The sequence below is a fragment of the Sus scrofa genome, chromosome 7 (genome assembly GCF_000003025.6).
Source record: "Sus scrofa isolate TJ Tabasco breed Duroc chromosome 7, Sscrofa11.1, whole genome shotgun sequence".
NCBI lineage: Eukaryota > Metazoa > Chordata > Mammalia > Artiodactyla > Suidae > Sus > Sus scrofa.
Genome location: NC_010449.5, coordinates 78,081,936 through 78,094,687, shown reverse-complemented (window position 1 = coordinate 78,094,687; position 12,752 = coordinate 78,081,936). Strand labels below are relative to the sequence as shown.

Genomic DNA, 12,752 nt, shown 5'->3' with positions numbered 1-12,752 from the left:
CTGGCAGATAAGAGGACACTCAGGTGGGTGACAACATGGACAAGGGAGGGACGCAATGTCAAGGGGATGAGGACACACATGGGGAGAGAAGAGAGAGATCCTGGGGGATGGAGGCATAAAGTGGGGATATGGACAAAAGGGTGATGAAGTCATGGAGGGGACGAGACACAGCGAAAGGGGTAGGAGCATAGGGACACAAAGGGATAGGATTTGAGGGAGAGGAGATGGAACAAGGCGTGGGAGGCAAGAGGGACAGAATGAAGGAGGATGAGGTTACAAGATGAGGGCGGTGGGGCCATACAGTTGGTGGTAGCCCATAGCATTTGTGGGCACACAGAGGGAAAGGAAGGGACAAGACATAGGGTGAGGGATGAAGAAGACCGTAGAGGAGGGAGACTGGTGATTAGCTAGAAGGAGCAGACTTAGGCAGGCTAATTTCCCCCTTCCTGCTCTCTGTCCCCAGAGACCCCAGCCCTCTGTTCTGACGGTTTCCCCTAGGAGAGATGGCACCAGCCAGAGCAGGATTCTGCCCTCTGCTGCTGCTCCTGCTCCTGGGGCAGTGGGTGGCCAAGGACCCAGTCAGTGCCAAGCCCAGACATATGACTTCAGCTCAGTGGTTTGAAACCCAGCACGTGCAGCCCAGACCTCAGGGATGCAACACTGCGATGGGTGCCATCAACAAGTACTCAAAACGCTGCAAAGCCCTCAACACCTTCCTGCATGAATCCTTCTCCAGCGTGGCCACCACTTGTCAGACCTCCATCATAGCCTGCAAGAATGGCCATGAAAACTGCCATCAGAGCCAGAAGCCTGTATCCCTGACCACGTGTAAGCTTACCTCGGGGAGGTACCCAGACTGCAGGTACAAAGAGAAGCAACTGGTTGCTCCTTATATTGTAGCCTGTGAACCTCCCCAGAAAGAGGACTCTGGGAAACTCCAGCTGGTTCCTGTCCACTTGGACAAAGTCCTTTAGGTTTCTAGCCTTCTTCGTGCTTGGGCCATGCCTTAATTCCCTCTCCAGGACTCTGGATCACTCTTATGCCCAGAAGGTTCCCTTCTGACATCTCTTGGGGCCCTTCTTAGCTCAGGCTCCTCTGAGGGGTGTGGAGGGTTGAGGCTGATACCTTAGTCGTCTAAGCTCCAGAAGAGATGGTGTTTCAACTCTTTGTTGCTGTTTTCCCAGGAGCTTACCCCCAGGAAGCTTAGGGGTGTGGGTTCCTTGGTCTGTGCCTCACACATCTCTCCCCTGCCCCCTCTTCTCATGGCACCATGACAAGAAAAGGAAAGAAATGGAAAAGGAGTGTGTGGGATTTATGGAAAGAGTTATGGCTGTCCCTAAACCAGGCCCCTTTCCCAGCTGTGATGTGGTCGTGAAGTGGCCCGAGTTCAGAGAGGCAACCAGAAGGAAAGACGGCCAAGAGTCACCTCTTCATATTGACACAGCATTTTACACCTTTCCCCCTGTGTCCTTTGAGACATAGACTTGACAGGGATCCCTTGCCTTCTTTGCAGATGAGGACGTTGAGACTTCAGAAAGCTTGATTAATTAAAAAGCTTGTCAAGTTGTTAGTAGCAGAACCTGGACTTGAAACCAGGTCTCCTGCCTCTAAATACTTTCTTTACTGCTGGGCAAAAAAGGGGGAGACTTCTGCAGGGGCCAGAGGGAAACTAGGTAAGAGTTCATCCGTGAAGAAATGTACTGAGAGCTCTGAAGAGCTGGTTACCCTGTGTTGGCTGCAGGAAAGGTCATTGGCTCTGTAGCCAAGGGACTATTTATGAGGTGCCCCGGGGATCTTAATTCACTCCCCACCCCCCGACCCCCACCTCTCAGCCCTCCTCCTTCACTAGCCCACTGCTCCCCCGCCCTGGGCCCCAGACTTGACTCTGGCTTGACAGTCTAGGACTGAAGGCCTAGTGTCAGGGGAGTGTCCCAGCTTTATCCCCCTGCTCCAGGATCACATTTCCCTTGACCTCAAGGGACTTCCGTGGCTCAGTGCCTGCTTGTCACAAACAAGCTGGTGGGAGCTGCCAGAGCTTCCTTCCTCTCGATAATGATCTCTCCTGCCTCGGTGCTTCCCTGGCTCTCCGCTCTGGCAGTCCGCCCAGGCCGGAGGGGTTGAGATGTGGAGATGCCATCTCTCCGTCCCCCTGGGCTGCAGAAACCACTTCTCCCTCCCTGGTGAGCAGAGCTGGAGAAGCTGTGGCTTTGGGGTGGCTCCATCCTAAGAGCCTCACCCCCTAGCCCCCTGCCTGGCATTGCCTGCAGCCCTGACAGTCACCAGTCCCTTCTCTCTTCCTTAATCTCAGTCCCAGACAAGCTGTACCACGCCCATGCCTGCCCCACGCCCACCCTACTTCAGCACCGAAATACTACTTTGTCAGACCTTCCTTTCCCAGATGCAGGGGTCTACTACCCATCCCCACATCCCCCGACCCTCCAGTGTTCCTCTATTCCTTACCAGAGTCGGAGTAAGCTTTGGAGCCAGATAAAATTTGGTGTAAATCATGGCTCCCTCCTTTCTGGTTACTGGACCTCCCGAAAACTGCTGAACATTTTTGCTACTATGTTTCCACGTATGGTAGTGATATGACCTACCCAACAGGATTGCAGGAAGATTTAGAAATGACATCTATGAAGCCTTAGTCAGCCCCAGGCACTGGTCGACATTCAATAATGATGGCTAGCAACAGCCCTATCCAGCTATAGATTGCCTTGATAAACATAGACCAAGGCCAACACCCCACTCAGATCTCCTGGAGGGCTTCCTTCTGCTGGAGTGATGTTCATGAGCAGGTTAGAGTATAAGTCTGCAGGCAGAGTCCTGCTAGGTAGGCTGGATGGTTTGAGATGGTAAGAAGAGAGGTAGGGAAGGGATGATGAAAAGGAAGGGGAGCAGAACATTGAACAATTCGAGCAGAATGTGGGGCCAGTATGTTGATGAGTCTTGAAAGTAGAGGGACAATAAATATACTTTCTGACCAAATGCCAAATGACTGAATGGAAAATCTATATATCCTGTGGTCCCTTTACTACACATTTATCATCCTAAATAGATGGTTTTCAACTGAGGTACATACAAAACCAGGATACTTATGGGTAGCTGATTTTTCTTTTCATTGTATACTTTTTCCACAACTCTTTTTATATTCTTTATTGATGATTTTTCTTATGGATATTATGGTCTTGGAAACATCCTCACAAAATTTAAAGTGGCTAAAATTATGCTTTTAATGCATCCTCTCAAAATAAGAATTTCCAAATGTGACTTTTTCTTGAAAGACTCATGATCTAAATAGTATTAAATAACTGAAAAAAATTAAACAAAATTCTAGAGTATCTATGGTAATAGATGGCCTTGGGGAGTACTAACTGGGAAGGTATAGGAGGTAAGCTGGAAATGTTCTATTCTTGATCTGGATAGATCTAGAACTATACCCTTAAGATATATGCACTTTACTGTATGCAAGTTATACTTCAATTTAAAAATCCTTCTGGGAGTTCCTGTTGTGACTCAGCAGTAACAAATCCAACTAGTATCCATGAGGATGCGGGTTCCCTGGCCCTGCTCAGTGGGTTAAGGATCTAGAGTTGCCATGAGCTACGGTGTGGGTCTCAGACACAGCTTATATTCTGCATTGCTGTGACTGTGGCATAGACTGGCAGCTGCAGTCCCAATTCAACCCCTAGTCTGGGAACTTCCACATGCCACAGGAGTGGCTCTAAAACAAACAAATAAATAAAATTTTAAAATAACAAACAAACAGGTAAATAAATAGTATTCATATTATTTATTAAATTACTGTAAATACTTTGGGCTCAATGGAGTTCCCTGGTGGCTCAGCAGGTTAAGGACCCAGTGTTGTCACTGCTATGGCTCAGATCACTGCTTCAGCTGGGATTCAGTTCCTGGCCTGGGAACTTCTACATGCCTCAGGCACAGCCAAAAAATTTCTAAAGTTATCCAACTAATTCATGCTGTTCTGTTATTTATATAACTTCAATTATTATTTATTCAACTAGTTTTCCTATTTTTAAACTATGTGAAAATTCTCAATTTTTTCATATAATATAAACTTTCACAACTATTCATTATTACAACATTTTCCTTTAAATAATAAATGGGCATGTATATTTCCATTAACTGATAGAATCTCAACATTTTTAAAGTTCATAAAGACAATTTCACTTCTGGTTATATTCAGAGTACCCATCAATATTTGAAAGTGATTATTCCAATATTAGCTATGAACCCAAACAAGCTGCCTTGTTTTTATACTGATGTTTTACTGATTTGACAGTCACCCATTCCTTCACATGATCACGATCACAGCCAAGTTCAGGAATGCCAAAAATTATGTTGAAACAAGCATTTGGCTGGTCAGCCTTTCAAAGGCTAAAGTTGAAGTCCAAAACAAATAACAGGTTTGGACCAATTACCAAGGCTGTCTGCATCTTGATACATTCCTACCTGAAGGCTGAAAAATGGGGAAAAGGAGATTGATTTAGTTATGAGATTTCTGTTGTTGGCGGATGGCAGTTTGAAGAGGGGAGGAGGGTGTCCAGGGGCATATGGTCCTGCCTTATGTAGATGGCTCTAAAGAAAATCGTTTCACATAGGGAACTATATCTAATCATTTGTGTTGGAACATGATGGAGGATAATGTGAAAAAGAAAAGTATGTATATGTATAATTGGGTCACTTTGCTGTACAGCAGAAATTGATGGAACATTGTAAATCAACTATAATAAAAATTAAAAAAAAAAGAAAAGAAAATTGTTTCAACCTGGACCTAAGGAGCAGAATTGGAGTTCAGTAGGGAAAGTAACCCAAGAACTGGAGCTAGTGTGAGCTTGCTTTCCTAGGAGTGAGACTAACTGCGATAGACTAGGTAGGAAACCTCTACATGACCCTAGTTCATGTCCCCAGAGTCTCCATGCTCTGAAGAAAATGACCCATAGACACTATGAAGAGGTCCAGCTGAGTCAATGTGAAGAGAAGGGTCCTAATCTTTTTTTAACTCTTGGCTGTTCCCATGGCATGTGGAAGCCCCCAGGCCAGGGATCCAACCCGCACCACAGCAGCAACTTGAGCAGCAACAGTGACAATGTCAAATGCTTAACTCACTGTACCACAAGAGAACTCCAAAAGGGTCCTTATCTCAAGGGCAGGGTGTAATGCCCTTTAGGCTAGGACCCTTTTCCTCCCATTGAATCAAATGGCCCTTTTTGTAGTGTCTATGGTTCTAGGGGATGACCCTAGAGCTACAGCAGCAGAAAACATACCAATGGCAACAATATCCAGGGAGCCTTCTCTTTAAGAACCTTGGCCCATTTCATCACATTTATCCTATGCTCCTGTACAACTGGGCCTCCAAAAGGGCTCTGAAGGCTTCAGATCCTAATTTTAAGTCCTCCTCCTACCCTCATTCCACCATAGAGGGGTAGAGAGAGCAGTCACAGCTCTTACCAGAACGTTTTGCTCTGCAGGACTCCAGAGCCAGTTAGCTTGGGAGCATCCTTGAGGCCACGAGGGCGTAAGAAAACATTGCTAATGAGGCCTTGTAGGAAGTCCATAGTTCACAAGAGGGGAGGTAATAAAGGATATCTGCCCATCATGGAAATACATATCATGATGGAAAATCCTCTTGACTTAGAGAGATTGGAATTTCCTCATCTATATAAAGGTCACCTATTTCATTGAGTATTATGTAGATTAAGTGTGACAACATATGTAAAGCACTTAGTACCATGGCTGGCGTGTAGGAAAATCTTGAGAGATGCAATCATTTATATTTATTACTGTGATGTCAAATGTCGAGTGGCCAATCTGTGATGGATAGAACTGGCCTAGTGAGCTGGCCTAGTTTCCATGATGGAAGAACAAAGGGTTTAAACAAAGGAGGCCAGATTCCTCAGCCTTCCCTTGCCAAAGAAAATTTCCTGGCTAAGAGTAAATCAGGTAAATTTCAAGGTCAGACGAAAAGAACAGTATGCATTAATTCCTCTAGGTAAAGTCATTTGGAGTGGGCTGGGGTGGGGGCAATGCATTCAGTTAGAGCAAAAAAAAAAAAAAAAAAAAAAAAAAAAAAAGGCTACTGAGTATTTCTGTTAAGACTACTTAAGTGTTTTGCTTAAAAAAAAAAAAATCATCTCTACACTCCATGAATCCAAAGACATGAAGAGAAGGCAGAGGATCTAGGGCCGCTAAAATGTGAAAGTGTCCTCCTTACTAGCTCCTCTCCAAAGGGTTCAATTATCGCAGCAGTTGATGGAGAGAGGGCTCTCATGACATTTCCAACCTCCCCTCCTGAGACATTTAAACAAGTCCTTGGGTAAACTTCCTGTCCCCTCACCTCCTCATGGAAGACCTCTTATACTTCTCCCACCCTCTGATTCAGCTCCATTTCCTAGTTTGTCTTCCATTAACCAAAACCATCACCAGTGGTCCTCCACTGTTTTCCAATGGATTGGTTACCATGGGAAAACATTACAATTGTTACCTTCTGTGGCTTCACATAGAAGCTTAGTTGAAGTTACACATTTAAAACATAAATTGTACACCTGAAACTAACACAATATTGTAAGTCAAGTATTCTTCAATAAAAACAAAAACATAAAACCATCAACTGACCTAGTGCGAATCAGTTCAAATTCCTGCTTGGGCCATGGCATTTAGCACAAGACAGAACTTCCCACCTGCATAGTTTTAGGCTCTTTCAGTAGAATTCATAAAATCATGTTACAAGCAATTACATCCAGTGACCTCAGAGATCATCTAGTCCTGCTCTCTGCATTTTACAAATGAGAGAAATAGGACCCAGGGGACCCAAGATCACATGGCTAGTTTAAGCAAAAATTCAGGTTTCTTGAACCAGTCAGGTGATGTTGACAAAGCAGCATTCTAGTTAATGGTCCCGAATAGATCCCAGACATCCTCCAAGGTCAAACTCACTGTAGATGGCTGGCAAATCAATCTGCAAATGGGCAGATTCCCAAGACTGAAACAAAAGCATGTTCATCCAAAAGAGTGTTCAGTGCCCATGATCCTGTCATGTTTACATTTCTGCCTTTCAGTGCGGACCACATCCCCTGTACCTGAATGCTCACATTGTATCAGTGAGATGGGGGAAAAAACAGCACCCAAGAACTTGATGGTAAACTAATCAAGCATGTCCCTGGGCCATGCCATTGGCTATTGGAAACATAAATAAGGACACGCAGCAAGCAAAGATTTTCACTTCCCATCTGCTGTTTGGGGCCAGGGTGAAAATATTGCACAGATCCCATTTGGTGGACCTCCAGATGGGCCTGAAACATCTGAAATATTTTATCTTTGTTAAGGGTCATCATTCTTTACCCTCAAAGTTGGCACATCCAGGGCTGGGTTTTCATGGTCAGCTAGAGCCTGTAGAACAGCATTTCTCAGGCTTTTCCCTGAAGTGCTAGTCATGGCAGAGGAGAATTGGTTAAAAGATCCAAAGTTGTGCCCAGCAGGCATGACCTTTCTCTGAAGCCTCTTTCTTTCACTTAACTAATATTTATAAAATAGCCAAGTGCATAGATGCTTTATATGTTATCTTAAAATTTCATTTGTGATAATAATGGATCAATATTAATTTCCTGATTTGGATGGCTGTGCTGTGGTTATGTAGGCAAGGGTACTTGTAATTAGGACACAGTTGTTTTTGTATGAAGGAGGAATGAAGCAGTATGTCTGTAACTTATTCTTAAATATTTCAAAAATGTTAATAATTAGGGAATCTAGGTGAAGTATGTGGAGGAGCTCTTTATACTATTTCTGAAACGTATATATTTGAAATTATTTCAAAGCAGAAGCATTTTAAATGATTTTTATAAGAAATTTACTTGGGAGTTCTCTTGAGGTACAGTGGGTTAGGAGTTAAGGATGTGGTGTGGGTTTGATTCCTGGCACGGGAAATTTCACAAGCTGCAGGCTCAGCCAAAAAAAAAAAAAAAAAAAAAAAGGTAATTTATTTGAATTTTTCAATATACTCTATCATAGTTTTATTTTATGTAAAAACAATGCTTTAAATTACTTCCTTTCCCCCCTAAAATAGTTTTGGTAAAACTGGGAAAGAAGACATGTATCTTGTGGTTTTGTGTACACTTTGCACATATCTGTATTCAACCTAGAGTAGAAGTGGAGTTCCCGTCGTGGCTCAGTGGTTAACGAATGCGACTAGGAACTTGATGGTAAACTAGTCAAGCATGTCACAGCAACCCAGGATCTGAGCCGAGTCTGCGACCTACACCACAGCTCACAGCAACGCCGGATCCTTAACCCACTGAGCAAGGCCAGGTATCGAACCCACAACCTCATGGTTCCTAATCGGATTCATTTCCACTGAGCCACGATGGGAACTCCAGGCCAATATACTTCTACTCAAGGTTGTTTTTTTTGTTTGTTTGTTTTTTGTTTTTTTTTTTTTTTTGCCATTTCTTGGGCCTCTCCTGCGGCACATGGAGGTTCCTAGGCTAGGGGTCTAATTGGAGCTGCAGCCGCCGGCCTACGCCAGAGCCACTGCAACTCGGGATCCGAGCTGCATCTACAACCTACACCACAGCTCACGGCAATGCCAGATCCTAACCCACTGAGCAAGGCCAGGGATCGAACCCACATCCTCAGGGAGATAATATCCAGTTCCTAAGCCGCTGAGCCACAACAGGAACTCCCATCTGATTGTTTTTATCATTGATGCCATCCTCCCTGGAGGATCCAAACGCTGAACACAGACTTGAAGAAAGTCGAAAGCCACAAAACCATGTGAGGGGAGCCACATGCCTCCACTCTGGCTGGGCTGAAGCCTACGTCCTCCCCTTCTTGAGGATGGATCCTATAGTCAGGATCAAAGGGAGGCAGTCCACCCACAGAGGCAAGATCGTGGTGGCTCTGTGCTCCCCAAGAAGGTCCCAAAGAACTACACAGTAAAGAAAAACAGACCTGGAAAGAGGCAGGGTCAGCTGCTGGGAACAGAAGGAGGCTTCCCAGGGAGGTCCCATTGTGGCTCAGAGCAGGTTACGAACCTGAATAGTAACCATGAGGATGCAGGTTTGATCCCTGGCCCCACCCAGTGGGTTCAGGATCCGGCATTGCTGTGAGCAGTGGTGTAGGTTGAAGACACTGCTTGGATCTGGCATTGCTGTGGCTGTGGTGTAGGCAGCTTCAGCTCCAATTTGACCCCTATTGTGGGAACATCCTGGCACGGGCCTAAAAAAAGAAGAAGAAAAAAAGAAGAAGGAGAAGGCTTCCTGGAAGGAGTGCAGCAGCCAAGTTTCCTGCGATAGTGTTCTGAGACTCAGAGTTTAGAAATCAGGACCCAGGACATCTCATGGCCACAGGTCTTCAGAGCCAGGGACCCTTCTTGAAGGAGAATCCCTCTTAGAGAGGTTCCCTGTGGAAGCTTCTGGCCAGGCTCCTGCCTCCATCTGAGACCAACCCAACTCCTCTGGCCTGGCTGTGGACTCGCTGCCAAGACCCCAGGTCCCAGCGAGCAGACCAAGGAGGTTGTTCAGAGAAGCAGGGACAAGGTAGTCCTGCTGTCTTCCAGAGCTGCTCTGGAGCAGGATGCTGCCCTGCAGGCTGCTCATCCTTCTTGCTTTCCTCTGGGCTTTGCCAGCCTGAGCTTGTCTCTACCCAGCTTCCTGGACTTTCATTCTATTTGAATTTTTCTCTTTTCCCTCTTTTCTCTCTCCTGGGGATATCTTTATATATACTCACAAAGTAATTGAAGAGCTGAATATTCACAATCTCAGTCTTTTTTGAGTTCGCACCGCAGTAGTGTTTCACAGCAGAGCTCATCAAATGTCAGGGCGGCAGGGCATCCATGGTTGGGAGTAAGTGCTGCTTCCAGTCACCTGTCCTGGCCCCAGATGGTCCTCATGGATGTATGAGCTGTTTGGCCGAAAGTCAGCAGAACATCTTCTATGCTGTGCCCAGAGAAAAAGAATACTCTCTGCAGCCACCTGCTTCCTGAAGCTAATGTTATACCTTCATTCAGCTTGTCTCTTGGTGAATTTTATTCCGAGGTGTCTGCACCCCAGTCCATCAGCGTTGGCACCTACAGAAAGTGGTGTCAGCACCAGCTCTTCTCACACCTGGTAAGTAACTCATCAGAGCAGCGGAGCTTCCAGCTGGTTACTCATAGCTGAACCTGTCCTCGGACACAACGTCTATGAACAGATCCCACCAGTGCCCTCTGCTGAGGAGCCTGAACCAGTTCTGGATATTCTCATCACCCAAGCAGGGGATCAGAAATTGTATAGCCCATTCTCCTCTTCGCCAGTGTTGGTCATTTGTAGTGGCCCCCCGGCCCCTACAGAGCCCTGCTCTTCCAGAACCCCCTTCTTCCTAAAGAGGCTGCCTCTTGCCTCCAGGAGGCTGCTTGCAGGGAGGAGCCTGACAACTGTACTGGAGGTGGTCCTTTTAGTTCAAAGAGTATTTCAAGCCAGCATATCAGGTGGACTTTTCTGGCCCCCTCACCTGTGCCTCCAAGTCTATCCTGAAAAAACTGGTCTCCACAGGATCATTGATTTCTTTTCTCTTCTTTTCTTTTCTTTTCTTTTCTTTTCTTTTCTTTCTTTCTTTCTTTTTGATGGCTGGACCTGCAGCATATAGAAGTTCAGCAGTCAAAATGGAGCTGCAGCTGAGACCTATACCACAGCAACACCGGATCCAAGCCACATCTGCAACCTATACCACAGTTTACAGCAACACCGGATCCTTAATCCACTGAGCAAGGCTGGGATGGAACCCACATCCTCACAGGCATGATGTCAGGTTCTTAACCCACTAAGCCACAATGGGAACTCCTCTACTCCCCTTCTTTTGAGCTACCTTCAGGGTCTTCCTACAGGGCCTCCCCTCACATTCCAGAATAGCTGCTAACACTTAGATGTTTCCTCTTACTTCATACTGTTAGAACTAGGGGGGTTTATTGGAAATTACTTCACGGAAACTCTTTGGGTTACAAATATGAGGAGACTGGGAGGACCAGAGTGATGATTCTATTCAACACACGGTTCCCAAGTGTCCCTCTGAGTTATTCATATGCCTGGCACTCTAGAGATAGAGAAGCACAAAAGGACCCGATTTCTGTCCCATGAGTCCACTATCTATTTGAGGAGACTGGATACACATGTAAGAGTTGAATAACAAGAAAAGTGGTACATAATTGGGCACCCAAATGAGTGGTACCAGGGGTTAATGCTGAAGGAGGTTATTTTCAGGAGGGATACACCTGAAGTGGAATTGTACAGGAGGTTCATGCATGTGGTCATGAGCAAGCTCATAGGATCAAGCTGAGCTCTGAAGGATGAGTAACATTTGAGGGAGGGCTCTCGGGGGAGAGAGAAAACAAAACAGTATTAAATTTGAAGAAAGCAAAACACAGCCAGGAGAAAAAGAGACCAATCGATTAGAACAGAATTTGGTCACAAGGAGACGGTCAGCCCATAAGGTAACTATCAGGAAAGCAGTGAAGCAGAGAGGGAACAACATAACTTTGGAACCAGACCTACCTCATTTTCAATCCTGGGTCTGCCACTTACTGCATCTGTGACTTTAACCTCTCCAAGCCTTAGTTTCCTTTTCTATAAAATGGAGATAACAACATGGAACACATGATATTTTTTTGCACATAGAATTGCATATAAAGCACAAGGCCTTGGCACACAGTAAGCACCTTTTAAGTGATGACCATAATCCTTAACATAGTACCTAGCCCTGTGCCAAGCACACATTACATGTCCAGTAAATGGTGGTTAGTAGTATTCCTTTCCTCCTATTGCTGTGCTAACCCAGCCCTAAAGTAACCTATCTTGTGTTATCCTGGCTGACTTTAGGAAAGTAGTAAATGATACACTCAAGGAAACTGGCCCTGCAATGTCAAGGAAAATGTTTAATACCCCCACACCACAGTAGCCATTTTAACATCTCATCATACTGCATTGAATATATAATATATATACATTTCTCATTCAATTTCATTCTTGCAGAAATGTATCTGAAATGATTTTAAAACTTTTACTTCTGGGAGTTCCCTTCGTGGCGCAGGGGAAATGAATCTGACTAGGAGCCATGAGGTTGGGGGTTCCATCCTTGGCCTTGCCTATCGGGTTGCCGTGAGCTGTGGTGCAGGTTGCAGGCTCGGCTCCACCTGGCATTGCTGTGGCTCTGGCGTAGGCCGGCAGCAGCAGCTCCGATTAGACCCCTAGACTGGGAACCTCCACATGTCATGGATGTGGCCTTAAAAAAGACAAAAAACTTTTACTTCTGAAATTATTTGATTCCAAGGACTTTGGCATTGGCACTTCCCCTTCTGCCACCATAGTGTCGGGCATTCCTGTAAAATGAGAAAAATCTAACCTAAGATAATTTCCAAATGTAATAAACTTCTTATGGGGGCCAAATTCCAAAATAAGTGACATCAACTTTACGTTACTGTGGTAGCAGGTAAGTAAATATTTTAAATTTGATTTTATATTTGACTTTTCCTATATTGGAGCCAATGTGTTTTTTTCCTAGTCTCAAATATTGTAGGCCCTTGAAAACCTCCCAGACCCTAGACACTGGGCTTCTGGTGCCTAATGGATAAACAGCCCTGAGACTGTGGCAGTTGGGAAGACTTGTGATAAATAACTAGGGTCAACTATACAATGGAAGGAACCCCTTCCCCAGGCCTCCCTGAGTGGGGTGGCCAGCTGCAGGGTCAGCACCTACTTGAGGAAAAG

General features: G+C 45.3%; 1 protein-coding gene across 1 annotated transcript in view; it reads left to right on the top strand.

The window, feature by feature from the left end:
• The window catches only part of LOC100626020 (ribonuclease 7), a 3,438-nt gene extending 1,406 nt beyond the window's left edge, over positions 1-2,032 (top strand). Inside the window, exon 1 of the mRNA XM_021099313.1 lies at positions 1-2,032. This exon is cut by the window's left edge and continues 1,406 nt beyond it. Coding sequence (XP_020954972.1) covers positions 504-974 — 471 coding nt within the window. The 5' untranslated portion in view covers positions 1-503 and the 3' untranslated portion in view covers positions 975-2,032.